Below are 25,665 nucleotides of genomic sequence, written 5' to 3'. Positions count from 1 at the left end.
ATGACCAAAAACAAATGTGGGAGGAAAGGGTTTAATTGGCTTACACTTCCACATCTAAGGAAGTCAGGACAGGAACTCAAGCATGGCAGATACCTGGGGGCAGGAGCTAATTTAGAGGCCATGGAGGGATGCCGCTTATTGGCTTGCTCCTCATGGCTTGCTCAGCCTGCTTTCTATAGAACTCAGAACTACCTCCCCAGGACGATACCACCCTCAATGGACTTGGCCCTTCCGCATCAATCACTAATTAAGAAAATGCCCTACAGGTCTACCTCTGTGGGATCTTGTGGAGGCATTTTCTCACCTGAGGCTCTCCTCTCTGAGGACTCTAGCTTGTGTCAAGTTTACATAAGACTAACCAGTACAGCTTCTAACTGCAGAGGGCACAGACCAGCCTTCAGAGACCCAAGTCTGACAGGGGAATTAAGTCCTGCTCTTTGCAAGTGTTTAGCTGAGGTTCAACCCTCTTCTGAGTCCCTATTCCTAGGAGAGAGATACAGCCGGTCTCTCAATAAGTGTTTGGTAATAATCTTCCAATAGTATAGCACTTCCAGGTTTACAAAGTTAAAAAATAAATGCGCACGCGGGGGTGGTGGAAGGCTCCTCAGCTGATACACATGGGCAATCTCATTGCTTGGAGATGAAGGCCGGTGGACCAGAAGTATAAGTTCGTCCTTGCCTCCTATAAACCGTCCCTGTCATAGCAGAACAAAGCAAGCCATCACCCCCACCCTCACCCCAAACCAAACAAAGAACAGAAAAGTTAAGAATTTCCAGACAGTAGGGGAAGAGCATTAATCCAAGTGCAAAGTTTTAAGGCTGGGGCTCTATATAAACTACAGTTTTGTATGCTTTCCCAAAAGCCTGGTCCAGTATGATGGAGTAGGTTTGGTGAGTGCTTTCTTCCTGGATCTCAACTGTCGCTCTTAGGGAAAAGAAAGCCGAAGGTACTGCTTGATCAAACTTAACTTCCAGCCCTATCAAGATGTGAGCTCAGAGCTTTCTAGAAGGCTCCCAGGTGTCTGGTGACCATAGCAACTCAAACCAAACTCTGCGGCCGCAGGCCCCGCCCACCACTTTAGGGTCGCGCCTGTTGATTTGCTCCTCCCGTTAGCCAATGACCGGTGAAGCAGGCTGTGTTCCGGGAGCACAATGGCCACCGACGGGCTGGAAGGCGGGAAGAGAGAAGGGAAGGGCGGACCCGGGCGGACGGGACCGTGCGTGTTTCCGGCTCCGCTGCGGAAGCCCAGCCGGGGAACCGTTGGGCCCGACGCGAACCGTGCCGAGCGCGGGCATCGCTGAGCGCGAGTGCGGAGCTCGGAGTGCAGCGCGATGGGCGGGGAACAGGAGGAGGAGCGCTTCGACGGCATGCTGCTGGCCATGGCGCAGCAGCACGAGGGCGGCGTGCAGGAGGTAAGCGGCGTGGCCCCGCGCCCTAGCCCTTCTCCGCCGTGGATCGCCGAGACCTCCCCCACCCCGGCCGCGCGGGTCCCCGAGGCCCCGCGGATTGTCCTCGCGCCCCAGCTTCGCCTCGCGCGAGCGGAGCCTCGCTCCACGCCATCAGCGCCCTGCACCTGGCCCCCAAGAGCAATTTTGTTGTTGCAGAGTGACCCCAGAGCTTCCGCATCCATTCTGTGGTCCACGCGGGCTTGTGCTTGCCTTTTCATAACTCCCTAGAGCATCTCTGGACCTACTCTCCCAGACGTGATTTCCATCTTAACCAAAAGCGGAGCCTACCTACCACCTATTGCATCCTGCGTGGGGTAATGAGAACCGGGGTGAGGTCAGCACGTGGCCTCTTCAGCGTGAATCGAGGAAGTGAACCGGAGACCTGTAGACTTCTCAGTTGCCTCCTCCTAGGTTTAGCGTCCCGCATGCTCTAGCTTTTGTGAGGTGAAATTTAGGAATGCCAGGTCTTGGGTTTTGCTTTTGTTTTTTGTATACCCCTGGCTTGCCCAGATCTTATTATATAGGCCAAGGTTGACTACCGATTTAGGGTCATCCTCCTGCCTCTGTCTTCCCAGTGCTGAGATTCAGGTGTACGCCTAGCTTTCTTGAGTTTTAGGAGGAAGTACTTAGAAGGGAAAGGCCAAGTTCATAATAATAAGGTTTGTTCATAAGTACTTGTCATTATCTTGTACCAGACACAGAAGACTGGATCCTGGGGATGCAGACCCAGACGGAGACCAGGCCTTGCCTTTAGGAAGTTACTGACATACAAAGAAAACTTCTTGTTTAAACACACACATAAATTATTTGGAGCCAGATGTGCCTTTAATCCAGCACTCAGAAGGCAGAGGCAGGCTGATCTCTGTGAATTAGAGGCCAGCCTGGTCTATGAAGCTACATAGAGAAACCCTGTCTTGAAAAGCCAAAAAAAGCACGTTGGGGAGGAGAGGATTTACTTCACTCAGTTCATTATCAAAATCAGTGAGAGCAGGGACCTGGAGGCAGGAGCTGAAGCAGAGGCCATGGAGGGGTGCTGCTCACTGTCTTGCTCCTGGTGGCTTGCTCAGCCTGCTTTATTATGGAATTCAGAACCACCAGGCCAGGGGTGGCACCACCCACAATGGCTGGGCCCTCCCACATCAGTCAGTATGCAGGCATTTTGTCAACAGAGGCTCCCTTCTCATATGACTTTAGCTTATGTCACTACACATCCAAGTCTTTTTCTCTAGGTGCTTGTGTTGGTCAAGGACTCCTGGTAGGGGGAGGGTGTGTCAAATGTGCAAGTGTGAGTGTGTCAAATGTACAAGTGTGAACAGCCTCCTTGTCTCCATTTCCCTAAACTGATGTAAAGTGGATTTGGGTGTGAGTTCACTTTCTGTTTCAGTAAACTTAAAGTGCCTAGAAGTAGGGATTGCACATAGTGGGCTAAATTCTCATGTCAAATTTAGAACCATAGAGGAACCTTGAAGACATTTGTGCTAAGTGAACTAAGTCATATAAGAAAAGGCAAACACTGCTGTGGGGGAGGTGTGTGGGGGGGGGGTGGCACACGTTTTTTAATCCCAGAACTCAGGAGGCAGAGGCAGGTGATCTCTGAGTTCGAAGCCAGCCTGATCTACAGAGTGAGTTCCAGGACAGCCAGGGCTACACAGAGAAACCACAACTTGGCCTTATAGTGCACTGCAGAGTATTGTCAGTTTGCTTTTGTGGTGGGATGTCGGGCTGGGAGCTGCCTCTGCTTGCCTAGGATTGCAGGACAACATCATCTGTACACACAGCCCGGCAGTGACCAAAGGGTTCAATTTCTACTCATTCGTGCTGCTGTTGTACCAAGGTGAAGTCTAAACTCTTAAGGTGCCTACCATCGTCAGCTGGTGCTGTCTGCTCTGAGCCATGGCTACTGAGTCTTATTTAGGAAGAGTCTACCATCCACTAGCTCATCTCTCTTTCTGTGCCAGACACTTGATACCAAGGGTTACTGTGTAAATAGAGAAAGTAAGCAGAGTCCCAGCATTCATTGTGCTCAGCTTTCCAAGGACACCATGTGACCATCTGCCCCAAGCTTCTGCTCCTGCTCTTCTATCTGTGATGGACTGTAAGCCAAAATAAACCCTTCCTCCCCTACAGTGATTTTCTGTGTCCTACCCCCTGTTTCTCTGTAACAGCCTTAGCTGTCCTGGAACTCATTTTGTAGATGATGGTGACCCTGAACTCACTGGAATTAGTCTGCTTTTGCTTCCCAAGTGCTGGGATCAAAGGCCTGTGTCACTGCCACCCAGCTCAGGTTTTCCTTTTTTTTTTTTTTTTTTTAAATATTTATTTTTATTTTATGTGCGTTGGTGTTTTGCCTGCAGGAATGTCTATGTGAAGGTATCAGAACTTGGAGTTACAGACAGTTGTGAGCTGCCATGTGGGTGCTGGGAATTGAACCCAGGTCCTCTGGAAGAGCAGTCAGTGCTCTTAGTCACTGGGCCATCTCTCCAGCCCCCAGGTTTTCCATTTTTGTTTTTAGTCACAGAAACAGGGAAAACCAGACAACACTGGGGAAATAAAATGACTCTCTGCTCTTTAGAGACAGAGTCTCAGTAGAGCGCTGAACCTGACCATAAGTAAACCCATGATCTTCCTGCCTCAGCCCCCTGAATATTGGACTTCTCTGCTATCATCCTTAGTTTATATTTTAATTTATTTGGGTGTGATGCTGCACACTTTTAACTCCAGCACTTGGGAGACAGAGGCAGGTGAATCTAGTTTGAGGCCAGCCAGGCCTATGTAATAAGACCATGTTTCAAAAACTGGTTAGAGAGATGGCTAAGTTAAGAGCACATACTGCTCTTCCAGAGGACCTGAGTTTGATTCCTGGTAGCTTATAACTGCCTGTAACTTCAGCTCCAAGGGATTCCTACTTTGGCCTTTGTGGGCATGTGGGTCTTTGAGCCAGATGCTCCTGAGGGCTTACTTTGTTGGTTTTTTAAAAGATTTCTTATTTTTACTGTATGTGTGTGAGTGTTTGCCTGCATGTGTGTATATGCACTATGTGTGTTTCTGGTGCCATGGACACTGGAAGAGGACATCAGATCTGGAGTTAACAGATGATTGTGAATGACCAGCTTGGGAGAAACTGAATCCAGGTCCTCTGCAAGAGCAAGAAGTGTTCTTGGTGGCTCAGTCATCTCTCCAGTCCCATCCTACAGGCTGATTTCTTAATTCTGAGTGCAGAGATTAAAGGTATCTGACACCATTGCCAGGCACATGTGTACACCACAGCGTGTGTATGGCAGTTAGACGACAACTTTCAGGAGTTGTTTCTTCTATTGTGGGTTATGGGCAATTTAACCCAGGTTGTTAGGTTTGCACAACAGAGGCCCTTACCCACTGAGCCATCCATCTCTCTTGACCTTTGGTCTAGTGATGAAGGCTTGGTTCAGGCATTTCAAGTCCCGGATGTAGAGGAAGTGTCTGGCTGGGTCCAGCACCACTGCAAAGATGGATGTGTACACATACACACAAGAAATAAGAGTTTGTGTTTCCCGTTGAAGGTCCTGGCAGCAGGAACTGAAGGGACTGGTGGGGTGGCTGGCTGTTAGGTGAGAGGTTCAGAGGTAAAGGCTCAAATTCAAATTCTCTCCTAAACTAGGACACTGTCTGCAGCTAAGGGCCCCCATCCTGAGCCCCAGGCTTCAGTCCCCTCTTCTGTCTTTCAGCTTGTGAACACCTTCTTCAGCTTCCTTCGACGCAAAACGGACTTTTTCATTGGAGGAGAAGAGGGGATGGCAGAGAAGGTCGGTGCTGGGGACCCTTTTCCTTGGGTGGGTCTGTTGCCAGGAAGGAAGGCTTGTCTGCCTTGTCTAGGCAGGATCAGGGTACTAGCAGGATGGGGACTGGGAAGGGGAATGAGCTGTCACTGAGGACTCCCTCCTGGACGTGTCCTTTGTTCATGAACTTCCTGTGGCTCTTGAGCAGTTTCACGGCGTCAACCCTCCCCATTTTAGGGGTGAGGAAGTTCACTCGGGGGTGTTTTACAGTCTGCAAATCCGGAGCTGAGCAGTAGAAACACCATGGAAACCATCTGCTGTACACTTGCCTTCTGTCTCTGAATCACCCTCCATCCCCACTGGGTTTTTATCAATTATCTGGCTGGGAGATGAGTGGACAGACATTACAATTTGAGGCCAGCCTGTGATACACAGTGAATTCAGATCTGTGGTATGAGTCGCCATCTCAAAAAAGAAAGCAAATTTACAAAATTTACACAGCAGCCTAGGCTTGTAATTTCAGCACTTAGGAGTTGGTGGCTCAGGTCCATCTTTGGCTACATAATCAACCTGGGCTATATCACTAGATCCTGTGTCAGACAGCTCTACTACTGCCAGTGAGCTCCTCATTCAAACAGCTTCCATCAGAAAGACAGAAAGCTGTGTGATGGAGCTACGCAAGGTTACTGTGGCAGCTGAGGCAGGAGGGTGGCTTGAGCCTGCAAGTTTGAGACTGGCTGGTATGTTTGAAAACTGACAAAGATGTGCAGAAGTTGGAATCACTGGACACAGCCAGTGGGTTGTCAAGTGCTTCATCTACTATGGCAAAGAGCCTGGCGGCACCTCGAGTATAAAAATAGAATCACTATGTCCAGCAGTTCCATTTCTGGGCAAGATGGGGAAGATTTGCTTGCACATGCCTCCGTTCCTGGTAACAAACATTCAGAATAAGCAGAAGGCGGGCGGGATCTGGAGAGAAAGCTCTGTGTAAGGGGGCTGGCTGCAGCTGCTCCCAGCACCCACATCAGACAACTGCATGTAGCAGCTTCATGGCATCTGACGCCCTCTCCTAGCCTTCTTGCCCATTTGAACTCAGATGCACATAATTAAGGTTTTTTTTTTTTTTTTTTTTTTTTAAACTTGTTTTTGTTTTTCAAGACAAGGTTTCTCTGTGTAGTCCTGGCTGTCCTGGAACTCGCCCTGTAGATCATCAGGTTGGCCTCGAACTCAGAGAGCTACCTGCCTTTGCCTCCAATTGCTGGGATTAAAGGTGTGCGCCACCATGCACTTCTCAAGTCCAGTACTTACCCAAGCTCAGGGGTTTGCTTATTAGACTGAGAGCTTGGGAAGAGTGCTTCTACTGACTATTTTATTATGAGAGATACCGGGAGGCACTCAGGTGGCAGAGGCAGGAGGATCTTTATGAGTTTGAGAGTAATAGTATTGAGTTCTAGGCCAGTTCTCTCTATTTCTTCTCCCCTCCCTCCCTCCCTCAGGAATAAGCCACACAGAAGCAGAGCATACGGCAGGGTTGAGGATATGGCATCTCCATACCCTCTCTGGGTTTGCCTTCTTCCCAGGATCTTCATGTTCAGCAACCAGGAATGGTCCTGACGCCTTGTTTCAGGATTTTATGTGTGAGCGTGATTGACTACCACGTCACTGGCTGTTGCTCCTTCAGTCTGCAGCTTTTCCTCATTGCCTTTCTCCACTAGGGAGTGGCTTGTAAGGTCCGGCCTCAGCTCTTGCTGAGTCTTCCTAGCAGCTAGCTGGTCCTGAGCTATGAGACGGGATTCGAACAGGGTTTCAGTCTAACAGAAGATGCATCCTTACGTGTCCATCCATCTGGAAATACCAAGGACTTAGGAGCTTTGTGTTGGGAACCTGGGACAAACACTTGGTTTCTTACTGTAGCTCACGTTCCCCTTGTGTGTTTCTTCTTCTTCCCTACAACTACACTGTGGATAGACAGGACGCACAAAGCATTGAGTGGGTTCTCTCTTGGCACTGGCAGCTGTTGGTCATGCCTGGACCTATCGTTAATGATGTTCTTCCTCTTTCCTTTGTTTGCAGAGGCTCCCATCACTAACTTTGCTTCTATGCAGGAAGAGCCCATACTCCTGCTTTCAGAATTACTAGTGCATTTCCAAGGTGACCCACGAGGTGGGTTTTTTCTCTCCTGTTAAAACTCATGGGCTTGAGTAAACATGTTCCAGGGTTGTTACAAGTCAATCAAGAGGGAAATCTGTGTCAAAGGACAAAGGCCAGTTTGGCTTTGCATACTAGCGTGAGACTCCATCCATATTAGCTTCTGTCCCCGGCCTCATGTAAACTGCTGCCAGCTTCCACCTCATCTTGGGAGCGTGTCATACTATTGTCATCTTGCTTTCCTGATTCCCTCTACCTAGCTTAGGTGAGCCTCCCCTGCTCCAATCAGTTCTTTGTCTTTGAATTACTTTTGTGTGCGGTACTGGGGACTAACCCTTGGGCTAGGTGCCATGCTAGGAAAGTTCTCACCCCACCCCCACCCCCAGTTAAAGTCTAGGTATGGAGGAGCACAATGGCCTCAAACTTGCTCTTCCCTCTCTGCCTCCCAGCGCTGGGGTTACAGGAGTGGGGCCACCATGCCTGGCAGCGCCATTGATTCTTTAAAAAAATTCTTTAAGTTCTGTAATTGTTTGAACAGATGTACATCCTAGTTAGCAGCTTAATAAGAGGTGTTTTGTACCGCCAGGCGGTGGTGGCGCACGCCTTTAATCCCAGCATCCAGGAGGCAGAGGCAGGTGGATCTCTGAGTTTGAGACCAGCCCGGTCTGCAAGAGCTAGTTCCAGGACAGGCTTCAAAGCTACAGGGAAACATCCCTGTCTCAAAAAAACCAAACCAAAAAAAAAAAAAAAGGAAAAAGGAAAAAAGGGTGTTTTGTAAAACACCTTCAGAAAAATAGTTGAGATGCTATAAAGAGAGTCAGGCAGGACCGGAGGGCACGAGCAGAGCCCTCATGGTGCCACTCAAGTGAGGAAGGTGCCGGCAGCACGGTCAGGTGCAGGTCAGGGGCCTTGTTCTTCACCCGACAGGGGACTTGGTGACAGGGGACTTGGCGAGAACAGAGAAGGTCGCTTGAGAGCTGCCTCAAACGGGCGGGGCTAGCCCTGGACCAAACGAGGCCGTCCCAAGTAAAGGAAAACAGCAAAAGCAGAGCTGCATGCAGGAGAAGCTGCATGGACACGCACATGCTTGCACGGGTCAGTGACTGAAGCCTGACTCCAGAGCTCCACAGCCTCTGCGGAGGCCACCTCTAGCCTGTCCTTTGGTGGGAGGGGACTGGGAAGGAGAGTCAGGGGCTGTTCTGGTTGGCTTTGACTCTGCCTGGTGGTGGCTCATCTCTGTCCTCTTTTAACCCCCCCAGTGGCTAGGAAGTGATAGGACAAGTGGATTGTGACATGATTTATGGGGCTGGAATAGGGGAGGGCCCTGTTCCTGTCCCTCCTTGGCCAGTGATTGTCAAATGGCTTGAGTTCAAGGTCCCCACGATTAGAAACTGGGGACAAGGCCCTTGGGACAGCCTCGGTTACAGTTGCTTCACCGTCTGTTGTTTCTCTCCACAGCAGCATGGCCTCTGAGTGCCAGTCATCATTCACTGGCTTTTATGTGTGTTGTTGTTTTGCCTGCATGTATGTCTGTATGTAGGTGCTGTTACAGACAGCTATGAGCTGTCATGTAGGTGCTGGGAATTGAACCTGGGTCCTTTAGAAGAGCAGCCAGTGCTCTTAACCACTGAACCATCTGTCTAACTCCCCATCATTACTCTTAAACTTGCTGGCACTGTGGTGTCTTCTATTCTTGCAGAGTCTGAAGCTGTCTCAGCGCTGCGAGGGGCTGGGGATTGGGAGGGACGGTCACAGATGAACCAGAGTCTGGGGGCATTTGATGGAACCTTGTGTGTGGGAGACATGGGTGACTGCACCCCCCTCCAGCTTAGCTGCAGAGGTGCTTGGAAGATGGTTTATTGAGTACGGATCACGGGGGTGGCTGCCGTGGAAGATCTTACCTAGGTGTGCACTTTGGAGTGTGGGTGGCCACAGTTGCATTAGGGTCTGCTCATTTCAGAGTCGGCTAGGTAAAACTGGGGACTGGCCAGTAGGACAAAGAGCTCATTCTAGGTGAGAACAGCGTTTGCCGAGGCTGTGTTTAGAGAGAGATAGGGATGACTCAGGGTCATTCTTCAGGCCTGTGGTAGGTGCCGGGGTAGCCCTGGGTGGCAGGGAGGGCATCTGTAGATGCAGGTCCTGCGGTTGAAGCATCATCGGAGACTTACTCAGTGGATATGAAAGGACTTGAAGATGGAAGCTCTCTGTTTAGGAAGGAAAATAGCCTCTTCTCGAGAGGGGAGGAGTCTACTTGCTGATTCTGGGTGTGACTTTAAGCGCTGCCATCTGCAGCTGTCTGCCCAAATGGATATAGGCAGGAAGAGGGAGAACCAGGGAACAGGAAGTGTAGACCTGGGTGCTAGAGGAGGCTGAGCCTGAGTTCTATTTGTAACAGAACCAGTACTAGCACCATCCTCACCAGTTCGCAGCTGTACCTGGCACCAGTTGTGAGGGAGAGGTGGGCAGGGCTTTGTCCCTGGGCCCTGAGACCCTGTCCCCTGCTCTGATGTTTCGTGCCCTCCGTAGCTCATCACACAGACCTTTAACCACCACAACCAGCTGGCACAGAAAGCCCGGAGAGAGAAGCGAGCTCGGCAGGAGACTGAGCGTCAGGAGAAGGCAGAGCGGGCAGCCAGGCTGGCCAAGGAGGCTAAGGCAGAGACCCCTGGGCCGCAGATCAAGGAGCTAACCGATGAGGAAGCAGAGAGACTGCAGCTGGAGATTGACCAGGTGAGGCTGGGGCGTCCCTCCTCTTCCCATCCCTGCCTGCATCAGTCCTGGGGAGTAGGGCTCTGTTCCAGCTGTGTACCCTTTGTCACAGAAAAAGAATGCAGAGAATCATGAGGTCCAGCTTAAGAATGGCAGCATTGACTCACCAGGAAAACAGGTAAGACAGACTAGCAGGGGGCTGGGCACAGCTTCCTCCCTTTAACAGAATTACCTCCTCACCCTCCCCTGGCCCCAGCCTTGAGGACTCTTCCCAAAGACATGGAAAACAGGGCTAGTGTGGTGGTCCACACCAGTTGTCTGAGCACTTAGGGAGCTGAGGCAGAAAAATGGATGTAAATTTGGGCTATATAGTGAGAACCTATTTCAAAAGAAATTGAAGTAATACTTTTTTCAACCCAGGCATACATAGTGGTACAGGCCTTTAATCTTAGTGCTCAGGAGGCAGGGGCAGGCCAGCCAGGGCTCTGTAGAGAGACGCTGTCAATGGTGATGATAATATTTTTGATAACTGCCCTTAAGACTGAGTGGGACAAGAAAACCCACAAGTGGGCTGAAAAGTGGTTAGGAGCACTTGTTGCTTTGCAAAGGTTCCAGGTTTAGTTCTCAGCACCCACATGGTGGCTCACAACCATCTCTAACTTGAGTTATATGCCCTCGTCTGTACTCTGGGGGTGCCAGGCACGAATATGGTGCACATACACACAGGCAGGCAAAACTCACAGACTTAAAATATTGCTTAAAATGCTCACAAGTCAGGGGGCACCATGAAGGGTGGGCTGAGGGGCGGGGCAGTGAGCTCACCACATCCTTCGTCACAGGATGCATTTGGAGCCCTTCTGGTGGGGATCGGGATCTGTTTTACCTTTGGTTCCCAGTGACCTGGGGTGTGTGGGTGTGTAATGCTTAGGTCTGCTCTCTTGTGGCTGTTGTGTCCAGTGGCAGTTCTGGGCCTGGCCTGGTGGAAGTCTGGTCTGTCAGGTAAGTCACTGAGCGCTTCTGACTATGAGCAGGATGCTGAGGAGGAGGACGAGGAGGAAGATGAGAAGGACAAAGGAAAGCTGAAGCCCAACCTAGGCAATGGGGCTGACCTGCCCAACTACCGCTGGACCCAGACCCTGTCAGAACTAGATCTGGCAGTACCCTTCCGAGTCAGCTTCCGGCTGAAGGGGAAGGACGTGGTGGTGGACATCCAGCGGCGGCACCTCCGGGTGGGCCTCAAGGGACAGCCACCGGTGATTGACGGAGAACTGTACAATGAAGTAAAGGTGGAGGAGAGCTCATGGCTCATCGAGGATGGCAAGGTGGTTACAGTGCACCTGGAGAAGGTACGGGAGGCCCAGCCTGGCCTGGGTGCTGACTCCACGACTGTGCAGCCTTGGGGACTCACTGTGCCCTTGCCTTCATCAGGAAATGCTTAGGGCAGGGCAGGCAGAGTCAGGTTGAGCAGTCTTACTTGTCGAACCTCTTCCTTTCCATCATGCTTGCACATGGGTTCAGTTCCACACATGCTTGAATACCTACTGTGTGCCAGGCATAGTTCTCAGGACTGGAGAACAGTGAACAAAGCGTAGAAGAATTTTCCCTCATAGAGTCCACTTTGTCTCCTACATTGCCTTCCTAGAGGTAGGGTATTTACTGGGTAAACAAAGGTGGTGTCTGCAAAGGGGCCGAGAGACCAAGCACAGCTTCCCCTGGCACAGAAGGTGACGCGGATGCCGCTCACTCACCTCCGCGCCCCTGTGCTTGGTTTCCCTCCCAGGACTTTTCCCTTCCTTATTTACTGCTCATACCTGTTACTCTAGCCTCTCTCCTCCACTCCGAGTGGCCACTGCATGCTGTCTTGCCCTGGTGCATTGATTTGTAACTGCTGGGTGGACGGAGGTCCAGCTTTTCTGTACCCCTGGCCTCAGCACAGGCCTTCATGGGGCTTGGACACAAGATATGGATGGGAGAGAGTTTGGTTCTAAAAGGGTTGAGGTGTAATTCCTGGGCCGTGGAGCTTTCTTTCCCCATGGATGTCTTCCCCCTCTCAGATCAATAAGATGGAATGGTGGAACCGCCTGGTTACCAGTGACCCCGAAATCAATACTAAGAAGATTAACCCTGAGAACTCCAAGGTGAGTCCTGGTTGGCTGGGAAGTTTGTTGTGGAGCTTGAGGGGCGGGCGGAGTGGTTCATTCATCCCTCTCCCTGCCTCTCTGTAGCTGTCAGACCTGGACAGTGAGACTCGCAGCATGGTGGAAAAAATGATGTATGACCAAAGGCAGAAGTCCATGGGCTTGCCCACCTCTGATGAACAGAAGAAACAGGAAATCCTGAAGAAGTAAGTAACTCAGGCAGGGAGGATTGCTCTGGGGACTTAGGCCTGGGTGATGACAGTGTGGTGATACCTTGCTTGTACAAATAAAGCCTGTCTGGGGGTCAGAGAAGCAAGATATCCTCACATGACAATGCCACTGAATGAGATTCTAGACTGCCCTGCCCCCTTCAGCACAAATCAGCCAAGTTCCTGGTTTTGTGGCCTTGGCTTGATTACCCTGACCACCTTCCAGGGTCACCAGGAAGCCATAGGTAAGAGGCAGTCATCGCCACCTACTGGGCCTCGAAGGGTCACACAGGCTTCATCTGTCTGAGCCCCATGTGGCTTGGCCCATGTTTTCAGGGTCCTGAGGAGATTAGGCCCAGTGTCAGGACGGGAAATAATAGGCTAGCTCAGAGTGGACAGCTCCCTTCACTCTTCTGCTTCTGCTTCCCAGGTTCATGGATCAGCACCCAGAGATGGATTTCTCCAAAGCCAAATTCAACTAGCTCCTGTGTTTGCCTTCCTGAACTCTTAGGATTGAGCCCCTAAACTTCCTTTCCCACCTTTTCCTGGGACCTTGGAACCTTAGGGCTGGGGCAGGCATGGGACCTCCCAGGCACGTGAGCTCTGGGGCTTTACCAGAGATGGGCTGGGTCTTGGGGGTCTTCTCCTCCCCATTTGGCCTGTTACACATTAAAGCTCTTTACCCTACTCTACTTGTGTCCTCCCTTTAGCCCCTCCCTGGCTGCTGTAGGAAGTTGGGGCTTTGGCTTCTAGCCCATATTCTGATGTGTAGAATTCTACCTACTAGGCCAGGTTCCGGGACTCTGCTCTTAACCCCCGCCTCTCCTCCCATGACAGGGAGGACTGTGACACAGGTTTTACGTATTATGAGATAGGGTTTCTCTGTATTCTGAGCTGTCCTGGAACTTACTTTGTAGATGAGGCTGGCCTCTAACTCTTAACACTTGCCTCTGCCTCCCCCGTGTTGGGATCCAAGGCATGCACCCCTCCACTTGACTGTTTTATTGTGTGTAGACATGCTACAGCACATGTGTGAAGTTCAGGGGACAACTTTGTGGGTCAGTTCTCTCTATGTTTATGTGGGATCCAGGGATGAAACTCAGATTGCCAGACTTTTGTGCCTTGCCACTCTGAGCCACCTCAGCCTGCCACATGTGTGGTTCTGGGAGAAGCTGATTCATTCTGGCCACAGATTCCCAAAGGGATCAAGACCCAACAAGATCTAAAGCAGCTATGCTTAGACATCATCAGGAGCCGAGTTCCAGAGTCAAGTATTCAGACTGGGCTGTGTGCAGAGGCAGAAGAGTAATGGAGCTGGGGTGGCATTGCCTGAGCGTGGGAGCTAGGAGGGTGGGGTGCAGTGGAGCCCCACCGTTTGTCTCTGACTAGCTCCTCCTCAGAGCCAGCACCTATACAGTAACAGGCCAAGGAGGGACGTCTGTCCAGATCCGGCTCCCCGCATCTTTCTCCTCCAAAGGGCGGGGATCACTGAGTGCAGGGGCTAAAGTCAGTACCCAGCTGTTTTGATAAACCTTTTCTAGGAATGCAGACAGTACTCCACGAAGCTGTTGGGAAATTGGCTTCTAGGTCAAGGCTAGAGTTTAGGGACTATTAACACTCTTACTCTGGTTTCCCCTGTCTGTAATCTTTTCCTAAAAAAAAAAAAAAAAAAAATACAGATTAACGTGAATGTTTTCATGTATGTATGTATGTTTATGCAGCACATACATGGCTGGTGCCTCTAGTGGTCAGAAGAGGGCATCAGATTATCTAGGACTGGAGCTAGGGATGGTTGTGAGCCACTGTGGGTGCTGTACCCCTTTTGAGGCAGAATCTTGGTATGTATCCCTGGTTAGCCTCGAACTCAGTGACCCTCTTGTCAGTTTCCTAGGTGGTGTTACAGGTGAACACATCCCCTTCCTCTTGCAGAGGTGGAGATCAAAGCCAGGATCCCTCACACATGCTTGGCAACACCAAGCTGCACCCCTACCTGGTTATTCTATTTATGCCTAAACCTGGATAACAGGCAGCTCCCCCAAAAAGGGCTAGTTTGATTGTTACAGCTCCACTGGGGTCCTGAGGTCACAGCCCCAGGGGACCATCTATTGTGTTTCTTTGGAAACTAAATAAGTGATAGTTACCACTTTCCAAAGGGTGTCCCCAACAGACAGCAAACAAGGTGGTTAAAGGAAGAAGCTGGGAAATTGCTCCCTTTGTTAGCTTGTGGTCACTGGAAGATGGGGCCTTACTCCATGGTAAGGAGTTGAACTGCCCAGGTTGACTTTAAACCCCTGTACTCATGGCCTGCCTCACCCTCTCAAGTAGCTGTGATTATAGGACTGCACCAGAGCTAGCGCCTGTCAAGAGCAGCTAAGGAAGGGACCTGGATGGAGCTAGCTAGCCCTGTGCCCAAACAAGGGGTGCCTACTTTTGACTCAGGGAGCTCAGCCCCCAGGTGTGCTAGTTGCTAGCTACAAGGATGTCTTTGAATGCCAGGCTCCCTCAAGTTGCCAGTAAGCAAGATAGGGTGAAAATCAGAGTGCTGTATTAGCTCCAGGGAGAATTGAGGGGTCACTGACATGTGATGAGGTACTTAAGACTGAGGGGTGGCCAGAAGCAATGGACTGGGGGAATGGCAGTCCAGACAAAGCCGCCAGAGTCTTTCCTTTTGGAAGTGAAGCTGTAGTCTGTCTTGCTCCAACCTTGCTTGTCTCCATAATGCTGAACAGTAGTTGGGGCTAGTGGCACAGGAGGACCATTACCTAACCCTGACGACCAGGCGTGTGTGTGCTTGCAACTATGGTCATGTTAACAATATAGAACAGCCAAGGTCCAGTAAGAACTGCTCAGCAATATAACAAGTGGGCACTGCCCAGATTATCACGTATAGAGGCCATGCTTTCCCCAACTCAACCTATGTAGTTCCCATAACTTCAGAGTGCCATGGGAATAGAACTGGGAGACGACTTCCCAAGGCTTTGCTTTCAGGCCACAGGAAGAAGCAGTCTCAGGAGGTCAGTCCAGCTGGAGAGGCAGAGGAGGGCACCATGGCCCTGTGAAATGGACGTGGTCTAAATCATTCAATGAAGACAGAAGCCAGAGGTCACTGTTTCTGGCTTCAGGATCTGGCCTCCACACAAAGGGGTCCTGGTTCTTCAACTCCGCTGGCTATGCTTCTTCCAAGGGGGCTGTGACTGCTGGGCCAGTGGGGTTAGCAGTACACCTGGAGCAGGGGTGCCCCTGAAGAGTCTGTGTCCGTGCCCTGGAAGGACGAGTCTTGGCTGGCTGAGTACCCTGCTCGAGGAGGAAGCAGAGGCTCAGAGAGGGGAAGGAGCTCAGCCAGGGCCTACAGCTAGGGAGAAGTCTGTGGACATGGGACAGAGCAGGGCTTGAGCCAGGTCAGCCGTTAACAGCCTTTACAACCTGCTCCTGATGTTCAAACCCCAGCAGTTGCTCCTAGGAAGGCCCAGAGGACAGCAGTAGAAACCATAAGCTGCAGGCTGGATGGCCTGTCCACCTTACTCCCCCATCACTTCTAGCTCTATTCTGGGAACCTTCTCGCTTCAAGCCAGCTTTGAAGGTTGCAGTGGGTATGTGGTTGCTGAGGCCTTTTTCCATTTCTGATCCCATCCTGACCCACCCCCAAAGGAAGCTGGAAGGTCATCTGAAGGGCCCCTAGTGTAGTTTCCCACTCTCTGGTAAAGTCAGGACCATACCTGGAGCTCCATATGGCCGCAGCTTCCTGGCGATGGCATCTGCTGTCGTCTCCTGGGATATCTGCACTGTCAGTTCTAGGGAGGGAGTATGAATAAGCAGTGGTCATTATTATATTTTATAAAGCTCAGTCCCTATTTCTTGTAGCTCAGTAAAGAGGGTGTTTACTGTACACAGGCTAGAGAAATGCTTAAAACAAGGGTGTGGGTAGGTGGCTGGGACTTTGGCTAGGCCAGGTCAGTGGTGCAAAATTTCTTGGTTTTATTTTTTGAAACAAGGTCTGTAGCCCAGGCTGGCTTGGAACACTTGGCAGACCTTTTTCTTTAGCCTCTAGAGTTCTGGGAATACAAGCATGAACTCCTATCACTAGCCTTTCTTGTTGAAGGCAGAGGTCCAAATTCTTGACTCTTGGGCCAGGCTTGGGAGCTGCTCTGTCAAGTAGTAATAGAGGGAAGAAGGAGCCTGATAAATGCAATAAGTAAGTAAAAAAATACTGGGGACAGTGCAATGGCCAAAATCTGCATGCGCCTCACAATTTTCAGCTGGCTAAGAACCCAGTTATACCCTTCTATATGCCAGAGCTTCCCTACTTGGCACACTTACCATCCTGGCTAAGGCCAGAGCACACCATGGTCTCATGGCCACTGTCGGGGGCTGTGGCAGGGGCTGTAGATCGGGCAGAGCGCCCCTCGGAGGTCTGTGGGCGAGAGCGGCTTTTGCGGGTACTGATGCGGATGATGCCACGCACCAAGCGGCCCTCGGCGTCTTGCTCATCCAGGTGGTAATCCTGTGTGATGCTGCTGATCAGGTCTGAGATCTTGCTGGTCTTCTCCAGGAACACTGTGTCCGATGTGCACTTGGCCAGCTCATCGATCTGGTGTACACTGAACAGCTCTGTCAGCTTCTTGAAAATAAGCACGTCGATCTCCCGGCTCGACATGGAGCCACTGCCCATCTCGGGCAGGTCCAGGTCCGACTCGTGGAAGGAGTAATACTCCTCGGAGTCGCGGGGACTGCTGGGGAGGGTGCTGGGCAGACTGTGCCGTGTTGGGGGAGGCTCGGGCAGGGGCTCCTTGCAGCAGGAGTCCGCATCAGGGACTGGAGAGGTGGCATGGCGGTAGGGGTAGACTGGAATGCCCTTGAGCTTAACGTCAGGGTAGCTGAAGCTGCTGCCCATGCTGGACTTGAGCCGTTGGCCATCTCGGCGGCTGGGGGGTGCACGGTCCGGGCTGGGTGGCACGCCATTGTGCTCCTTGACCCAGGTGGCTTCATCAGCTCTCTCAGTGGGGTCCCCAGCAGAGAAGCAGGGGCTACAGCCCCGTACACAAGCCCCACAGCGCTGCAGGCAATCCCTGCAGCGGCGAAAGCAGAAAGCAGCCCTGCACCAGTCCCACCCCCAAGGGCGCCAGAGGAGGCAGCAGGTTGGGGGCTCGGTTGCAGGTTCTGCAGAGCCTGAAATGAAGGTGATACTTTCTGGCCCGTGGTGGCCAGGGTCCTTGGGGTCTGGCCTGCGGGTACGGCGACCTGGTGGAGGCTGGGAGCGCTCATCATTGGTTTCCAGGCATAACTCTGTTGGCCTCTCCCAGGGACCCAACCGTGGAGGCCCAGACGATGGGCGAGGCTGTCCCGGCCTGGGCATGGCTCAGAGCATGGCTTGCTACAGCCAGGCACCTGCAGGGGAGAAGCCAGGAGGTCAGAAGCAAAGGTCAGGGACAAGCTTCTGGGCTGACCTGAAGAGCTTTAGACTTCTGGGAAGCCTGTGATGAGGACAGATGAAGCATCCCGTAAACATTTGAATGCTGAGCTCTTCTTGCCCCAAAGAGAAAGTTCTCTTTGTGGTCTAATTTAGGCTTTAAAATCTCTGGACTTCTCAATAAATGGCTATTATTGAAAACAAAACATAGAAAATTACAAGTGTCAGTGGGGATGCAGAGAAATCGGACCATTTGTGCTTTGCTAGTGAGGGTATGAAATGTTATAAGTATTGTGGGAAACAATGTTTCTTCAAAGCTTAAACACACGGGTAGGGAATGTAGCATGGATGGCCTATATAAATAACATGGAGGAGGACCCAAGTTCATCCCCAGTACAGCAAACAAAAAACATAAAAACTGGCTGGACAGATGGCTCAGCAGTTAAGAATGTGTTACCGCTTGACGGGTTCATAACCTTTCTTGTAACTCTAGCTCTAGGGTTGTAACACCCTTTTCTGTCTTCTGCCCACACGGCACTCACAGGGAACCTCTCCCTACACATAACACAAATAACTTTTAAAAAAATCTTTTTTTAGATGTGTTGTATGTGAACATTTTGCCTGTATATATGTGCGTGTACCATATGTGTCTGGTGCCCATGGAGGTCAGAAGATGGTTGTAGGAGCTCTTGGAACTGAGGTTATGGATGGTTGTGAGCTATGCCGTGGGTGCTAGGAATCGAATCTGGGTCCTGTGGAAGAGCAACCCCTGTTCTTACCCACTCAGCTATCTTTCCAGCCCCCCCCCCCAGGGTTTCTCTGTGTAACAGTTTCAGCTGTCCTGGAATTTGCTCTGTAGACCAGGCTGTCCTCAAACTCACAGATATCCACCTGCCTCTGCCTCCTGGGTGCTGGGATTAAAGGCTGCACCACCACCACCTGGCCCAGTCCTTATTTTTAAAAATTATGTGTATATGGGGCTGGAGAGATGGCTTGTGGTTAAGAGCATGAGCACTGGCAGCTTACGGTTCAATTCCTAGCATCGATATGGTAGCTCTTCTGCAAGTGCAGTCCAAAGGGATCTGCCATCCTCTTCTGGCTGTATGCACATGTAGTACAGACATACATACAGGCAAAATATGCACATCAAATAAAAATAAAGGTTTAAAAATTCAAAAGTACATCATTGGATGAATGGACTCATAAAAGTAAAACATTCTGGGGATATCATTTAGCCCTTAAAAAGAATGAAATTCTCTTTTGTTTTGACATGGATGAATTTTGAAGACATTCTAAATGAAATAAGCTACACATGAAAGAAAAAATATTCTATAGTATAGTTTATATGAAATATCTACAACTACAAATTTAACAGACATAGAAAATAGCATGGTGGATGCCAGGGGCTGAAGCAGAGGAGCATGGGAGAATTGTGTGGAATGGGTACAGAATTTCAGCTGGGAAGGTGTCACAGCTCTGGAAGGAGTGTGAATGTATGTATTTAATGCCACAGGATGGTGTGCTAAAAACAGCATGTGAAAGATTGAAATGGAAAATTTGATGTGCATTTTACCACGAAGAAGGAACAGGAACACTGGACAGGGACCTTGCTTCCTGAGAACTGGTCCCACTTTCCTGCCATCACTGAGCCTGGTGCAGAGCCTCTGCTCAGCAGACATCTTTCTGTCTTCCTGGCCATGATCATCACCACTATCCTTCCTTCCTTCATCCCAGACACTGGCATGAATGGGTCTCTCATTTTATTCAGATTTGCCCTCTGAGAAACATTTACCATCAAGGTCTCTATTCTTTTTGGAGAGGGAAGGGTTGGTTTTGTTAAGACAAGAGGGTCTCATGTAGCCAGTCTAGCCTCAAATTTGCTAGGGAGCTTAAACTGCTCTAAATTCCTGGCCTTCCACCTCTCTTCTCAAGTCCTAGGATTAAAGGAGTGTACTACCTTGACTGGCAACACAAAGCAATTTTGGTTCCTTGCCACAAAAATAATACTCATGGACTAGGGAGATGGCTCACCGGGTAAGAGCACTAACAACCAAAGAAGCCACATGGAAAACTGGATGCAGTGACAAACATCTGTAACCCCAGCACTCCTACAGTGAGATAGGAAAGAGAGAAAGAATCACCTGGAAGGTCACAGGCCGGCCAACATGGAGTATACAGCATATGGCAGCAGCAGAAATGAGAGACCCTGCTTCCACAAGGTGAAAAGTGAGGACCAACTCCTAAAAATTCTATGACTTCCACATGTGTACACCTTCAAAGAAAACAGCTCTGCCGTAAAATAGCACTGATCTTCATTTCTCTTTGGGTTTATTTGCTAGGTATCTCAGAACTACGACTGTTTTACTCATGAACACTTGCCTGGCCATGTGTCAGGCAAGGCAAAACCAAAGATAAGTGATCTTCATGGTTCAGTTTCTAGAAAAGCTTCTAAGACAAGCAGAGTGCAATAATACCTGTCTGAAAACCTAGCAAGCATTTGAGAGGTGAAGGCAGGACTAGTAGTAGTTCTGGGTCATCCTGGACTACAAAGTGAGTCCAGGTTAGCCAGCCTAGTACATGAGTCCTACCCAAAAAACAACAAACAAACAAACAAACAAAAATCCCCAAAATCAAAAACAACAAAAAACACCTAGCCAGGTATGGTGCTGTTTTTGTTTCTGTGTTTTTTTGCAAGACAGGGTTTGTCTGTGTAGCTCAGGCTGTCCTGGAACTTGAAGAGATTCACCTGCCTCTGCCTCAAGTGCTGGGATTAAAGGCGGGTGCTACTGGCATGGCACAGGTTCATGTGGAAACAAGTGATCTCTGTGAGTTTGAACACAACCTGGTCTATGTAGAGGGTCCTAGTCCAACCAGGGCTATATAGTAAGACTCTGTCTCAAAACAAACAAAACAACCAAAAACCTCCTAAGGACGAAGCATGTGGAACTGAGTAAATCACAAAGGTACCAAGGGATGATGGACTGCCATACTCAGGAGGGCCTTAACCACAGTTAAGGCTTTGCTGGGCAGTAACTGCCCTTAATCTGTATTTAGAGACACCATGTGTGCGCTAGGAATGTAACTCAGGACCTCTGGAAGAGCAGCCAGTGCCCTTAACCACTGAGCCACCTCTCCAGCCCTTAGCCTTTTTTGAGATGCTGACACTTATCCTTGTACCCCCTATTTAATTACTACCGAGTCCTAAGAGCTGGTAATATGAAAGGAACAAGAATATAGACATTAGCATCTCTGTCTTCTAATTCCCATCCTGGTCTTTATAAATTGTGTGCTTAGGGCTAGGCATAGAGGCACATGCCTTTAATCCTGCACTAGGGAGGCAGAGGCAGGCACATCTCTGTAAGTTTGAGGGCAGTCTGGCCTACAGAGCAAGTTCCAGGACAGCCAGGGCTACACAAGAGAAACAGGAATTATTTATTGTTTTTAGTCTCAAAAATCCAAAGACAAACAGATATTGCATGCCTTGGGCAAAACAGTGCCACCTCCCCAAACACCAAATGCCAACAGCACTTCTGTTCTGGCCTCTTCTATATGCTGCAGACAGTGACAATTTAAAACCCCACAAGGCTGGAGAGCCCTCCCAGGTGCTGCTTTAACCAAATGATCAAAGGCAATGTCACTGAAATGAAATGACATCAAATATAAGGAGGACACATTGTGAAGTATTCCAGCCTCAAACACAGAACTGGGATGTGACCTTGAGGAAAGGGCTGACAGCCAGCTTCAGAGACACGTCAACTAAATCCAGTGTGGGTCAGGGGTCAGAAGAACTGGGAACTTGGATAATGTGAATAATTAGTGAAAGCAGAAAACATCATATGTTTATATGCAGAGTATCTAATTTTATATTTATTTTGATTTTTCCAGTCAGGGTTTCTCCACATAGCTCTGGCTATCCTGGAACAAACTCACTCTAGATCAGGCTGGCCTCAGAGATCCATTAGCCTCTATCTATTTAGAGACAGAGTCTCACTATGTAGCCCTAGCAGTCCTTGCTAAGTTGACTAGGCTGGCCTTGAACTTACAGAGATCTGCCTGACTCTCCCTCCTGAGTGCTGGGATTAAAAGGGATGCCAGCTGAACCATCCAGCCCTACCAGATATATACATTTCTATGAGAAACAGAATAGCCTACTATCTTTGTTTGGGAAGTAGACTAAGGGACACATATCTGCAGTGTGATCATCAATGGTTTAAACCAGACAACTAGCAAATGCCTGGAGAGCTTGTGTATAGGCAGACAGAGAGGCAAGGAATATTCGTTGTGCTGGATGAGGACACAGAAGTTCTTTTTTCCTGAAGCTTTACAGCTTTCCTACTCAGCTCTCCTCCTCTAGGAGATATTGAAGACCTCTAGACAAATGGGAGCCCCTTCTGCTGATCTCTCTCTCTCTCTCTCTCTCTCTCTCTCTCTCTCTCTCTCTCTCTCTCTCTCTGAGACAGGGTTTCTCTGTAGCTTTGGAGCCTGTCCTGGAACTCACTCTTTAGACCAGGATGGACTTGAACTCAGAGATCCATCTGTTTCTGCTAGGATTAAAGGTATGAGCTCCCCTCCCCCCTCCCCTCCAGGCCTGCTGAGATCTCTTGATGATTGGGTCAGCCTTGTACCCACTGTTTCAGGATAAGCCTAATTCCCCAGGGACTTTGACCCTAACCGTCTGTCTCAAGGCCCAGAACTGGGTCAGTTTGGAAGGTGTTATCATGGCACAGACACATTCTGTGTGACTTTATGGTAGGGCCAAGACAATTGGAGGGAAAGAAAAGGACTTCGGCTTCAGGTAGACTAGAGCAAGAGTCAACACTCTTTGAGAATGGTGTGTACCAATGTGGGATCCCATCTTTGGAAGTCTATAAACTGAAGGAGGTATTTCCTCCTTGGAACACCTCCTACTCTACTGCTCTAAAAGAAAGAAAGGAAGGAAGGGAGGAAGAAAAGGGTATACAAACTGAAATGGTAATAAGTGACTTTAAAAGTTTTTCACAACTGAATGTGGTGGCCCACATCAGTCATCCTTGTATCAGGCAGGTTGAGGCAAGAGGGTCATGACTTTGAGACCAACATAGACTGGAGAGAAAGACCCCATCCCAACAAAACAAAGTGTTCTTCACAGTCCAGAGGGAGACAACTAAATGTCCTGATTTGATCAACACGAGGTTGGGCATGGATTCAGTCATTTAACTAGAACTGAGGACCTACTGTGCATCCTAAACTCCATGGACATAGTGGTAAAACAGACTAACTCCCTAGTCTCAGGAGCTTACATTCCAGTGAAAGTGATTACTGACAGCCTACAATAAGCATACTGCCTGTAATAAATCTATTAATTCTCAAGGCATCCTTAATATTATTCAACTATACTAAAGCAGAAAGGGAAGTAAGTATCCAAAGCCACACCTGTTTCTTGAGATAGACTTTTATGTATCCCAGGCTGGCCTTGAACTCATTGTACAGCTCGGGATGAGAGTGACCCACTGATTCTCCTGCCTTCATGTAGAGCTGGGGCTCTAACTCCGGGTCTCATGTATCCAAACTGCTCTACCAATAGAGCTATGCTCCCAGTTCACAAACACGCTTCAATTTGCACTCATTGGCCTGGCCTCAGAACCTCATCCACTCCTCATCCAAGTCCTCAAGAGGGTTCCTCCCCTACCCCATCCCATCTGTGGGCTTGAGAGGAAAGGGCCAGTTAAAGCTGCTAGCATGAGCTGGTACCCTTTAAGGGCTTGCATCTAGAGTCCCAACCCATCCACCCTCAGCAGCCACACATGTGAGAGTATCATGGTTATTGACATTGGGCTGGGTCACTGTCTCTTTCTCCCCCACCAAGGATTAAGGACTGACTACTATAGATTGTATTCGTGCTAACTACTGAGAAAACAGCAGTGAATGGGCCAGGAACAGGCTCTAGCCAGAGACCTTTCCCATTACTTAGTTCTTACAACTACCATGTGAATAATTTATCTTCACTCCACTGCCCAGGATTCTGAAGCTCAGAGAAGGGAGGGGATAGAGCAAGACAGCAAGCTGGGAAGAACAGGATTTGCTGTGGTGGGCTGGGCTCTTTGGCCCGGGCACCTTGCTCTGTGCCACATCTCCAGCCAGGGAGCAAAGCCTAGGAGAAGCTAGGTATGGTGGCTCATGCAGGTAATCCCAGCACTAGAGAGGCTGAGACAGGCAGATTTCCTTAAGTTCAAGATCAGCCTGGGCTATCAAGAGATTCCCTGTCTCAAAACCAAACATCCAACAATCAGCCTCCCTATCTGTGATAGGATAGTGTCTGGCCTCAGGGTCCCTTCAAACAGTCCATTCATTCCAGGCTAGTCTTCCTTTCCCTACCACGGTCCCTGCTCCTGCCCTCCTGCTAATCCAGTAACACTGGTCACTTAATTTAGTGAGACTAATTCTCACCTCTACTTTAGCTTGGAACAAGACTCTTGGTTCCAGCTTCCTCATCTTTAAGTAGGTTCACCTTAGATTAGTGAGGTGGCCCAAGTCCGTAATCCCAGCACAACACAGGATGATTAAGAGCCTGAGCCATATGAGACCCTGCCTCAAAAACCAAAAACTAAGTATATAATTTATTAATTAAATATAATTAAAAATAAATACACAAAAAATTAACCAAAGTGAAATAAATAACATTTCAAAACCTCATCTTCCCAAGCGGAAGAGATTAATGTCTTTATAGCTCTCCACTAGGGTATTGATTGGTGTTTAGCACAAGCCTGGGAACTTGGGCATTGGAAGTGATCACAAGGATGCTTCAGGGTTTGGTGGCTCCAGGACTTTCTGACTTCTCATTGCCTTTGCCTTTCCCCGCAAACACACACACACACGAACACACACACACGAACACACACACACACACACACACACACACACACACACACACACACACACACGACTTTCTGACTTCCCACTCTCGGGGCTCTCTATGGGCCCTCCTCTCTGCGTCCACAGAACGGGCCGGCTGCACCAGCCTCTGCCCAGGCAAGCTTCGGGTCACCAAGTGGTGGTCAGCTCATGTCGCACGGTGCATCCCCATTCCCCCAGGCCCAGCCTCAGCCGCCCTCCTCTGCAGGCACCGAGTCCAGGCGGCCCGGTACGCATTGCCGTCGGGGCGCGCACCGCCTCTTTCGCCGCGGCAAACGCCATTGCCTGTGAGTCCCGACGCGATTCCACTTACGGTTCCAGCCACGGCTCCGAGGCGCCCGCCCCGGCTCCTAGGTGCCTGGTCCCAGCTCCCAGGCCTCCCGGCCCGCCCAGCCCCGCGCCCATTCGGGCCGCCGCGGCCCGGCCCGCGCACCCCGGAAGTGGGCGTCGGATCCCGAGGAGCCAGGCCCGCGTCCCGCTGCCGTCCAGGAGCGGCCTCCAGGGTCACCCACTCGGGGCTGCACCGCTCCGCGCCCCCGCGGGTCCGCTCCGGACTTACCTGCCGCGCCAGGTGAGCCGCCTCCAGTCAGCCCTTCCCCCGCCCCCTCTGCACTCACCTGGATCGCAGGTGAGCGTCTCGCGGGAGCGCAGCACGGGTCGCCACTGGGGACACACTTCCTGGCTCCGCGAAGCGCCGCCGTGCACCTGGCCGAGGCCCCGCCCAGCCCCGGCCTAGGCCAGAGGAGTGAGGCCAGAAGGGCAGCCAGGCAGCAGTGCTCGGGTCCCTCCTGCTCTGTAGTCCTGTATCCTGGAAGTCCCTGTAAGGCCGTGGAGCGGAGCGCCTACCGGGCATCAAAACTACTCAAAGAGCATGGCTCCTGGGAAGTCGTCCCTGACCCTTGAGTCTCCAGCTCTGTTAGTGGAACAATTCTCTGTGTTCTTTATTACAGTCCCCAGCA

General features: G+C 50.3%; 3 protein-coding genes across 6 annotated transcripts; 2 read left to right on the top strand and 1 right to left on the bottom strand.

The window, feature by feature from the left end:
• The first annotated feature begins 1,228 nt into the window (after positions 1 to 1,228).
• On the top strand, positions 1,229 to 13,100 carry Nudc (nuclear distribution C, dynein complex regulator). Its single transcript, XM_051189041.1, has 8 exons — positions 1,229 to 1,413; positions 5,154 to 5,231; positions 9,879 to 10,082; positions 10,174 to 10,239; positions 11,093 to 11,407; positions 12,116 to 12,199; positions 12,287 to 12,405; positions 12,839 to 13,100. Exons 1-8 carry the CDS (start codon positions 1,333 to 1,335, stop codon positions 12,888 to 12,890), a joined length of 999 nt encoding a protein of 332 aa, XP_051044998.1. The 5' UTR covers positions 1,229 to 1,332; the 3' UTR covers positions 12,891 to 13,100.
• Positions 13,101 to 15,194: 2,094 nt separating this feature from the next.
• Positions 15,195 to 25,375, bottom strand: Kdf1 (keratinocyte differentiation factor 1). 4 transcript variants are annotated; one of them, XM_051189039.1, is made up of 4 exons: positions 25,324 to 25,375; positions 16,726 to 17,793; positions 16,125 to 16,199; positions 15,195 to 15,705 (listed from the first exon to the last, which is right to left on the bottom strand). In XM_051189039.1, the coding sequence occupies exons 2-4, from the start codon at positions 17,759 to 17,761 to the stop codon at positions 15,620 to 15,622; spliced, it is 1,197 nt and encodes a 398-aa protein (XP_051044996.1). In that variant the 5' UTR covers positions 17,762 to 17,793; positions 25,324 to 25,375; the 3' UTR covers positions 15,195 to 15,619. The 4 variants fall into 4 exon arrangements, with proteins under 4 accessions (XP_051044996.1, XP_051044995.1, XP_051044994.1 ...); XM_051189038.1 differs by having other exon boundaries at positions 25,266 to 25,327; XM_051189037.1 differs by having other exon boundaries at positions 16,726 to 18,003; positions 25,266 to 25,324.
• On the top strand, positions 21,904 to 25,281 carry LOC127225098 (uncharacterized protein SPEM3-like). Its single transcript, XM_051188355.1, has 2 exons — positions 21,904 to 21,974; positions 24,552 to 25,281. The coding sequence occupies exons 1-2, from the start codon at positions 21,904 to 21,906 to the stop codon at positions 25,279 to 25,281; spliced, it is 801 nt and encodes a 266-aa protein (XP_051044312.1).
• Positions 25,376 to 25,665: the final 290 nt, after the last annotated feature.

This window comes from Phodopus roborovskii, unplaced genomic scaffold, assembly GCF_943737965.1.
Source record: "Phodopus roborovskii unplaced genomic scaffold, PHOROB, whole genome shotgun sequence".
Lineage (NCBI taxonomy): Eukaryota > Metazoa > Chordata > Mammalia > Rodentia > Cricetidae > Phodopus > Phodopus roborovskii.
This window is presented reverse-complemented; position numbering and strand designations above follow the sequence as displayed.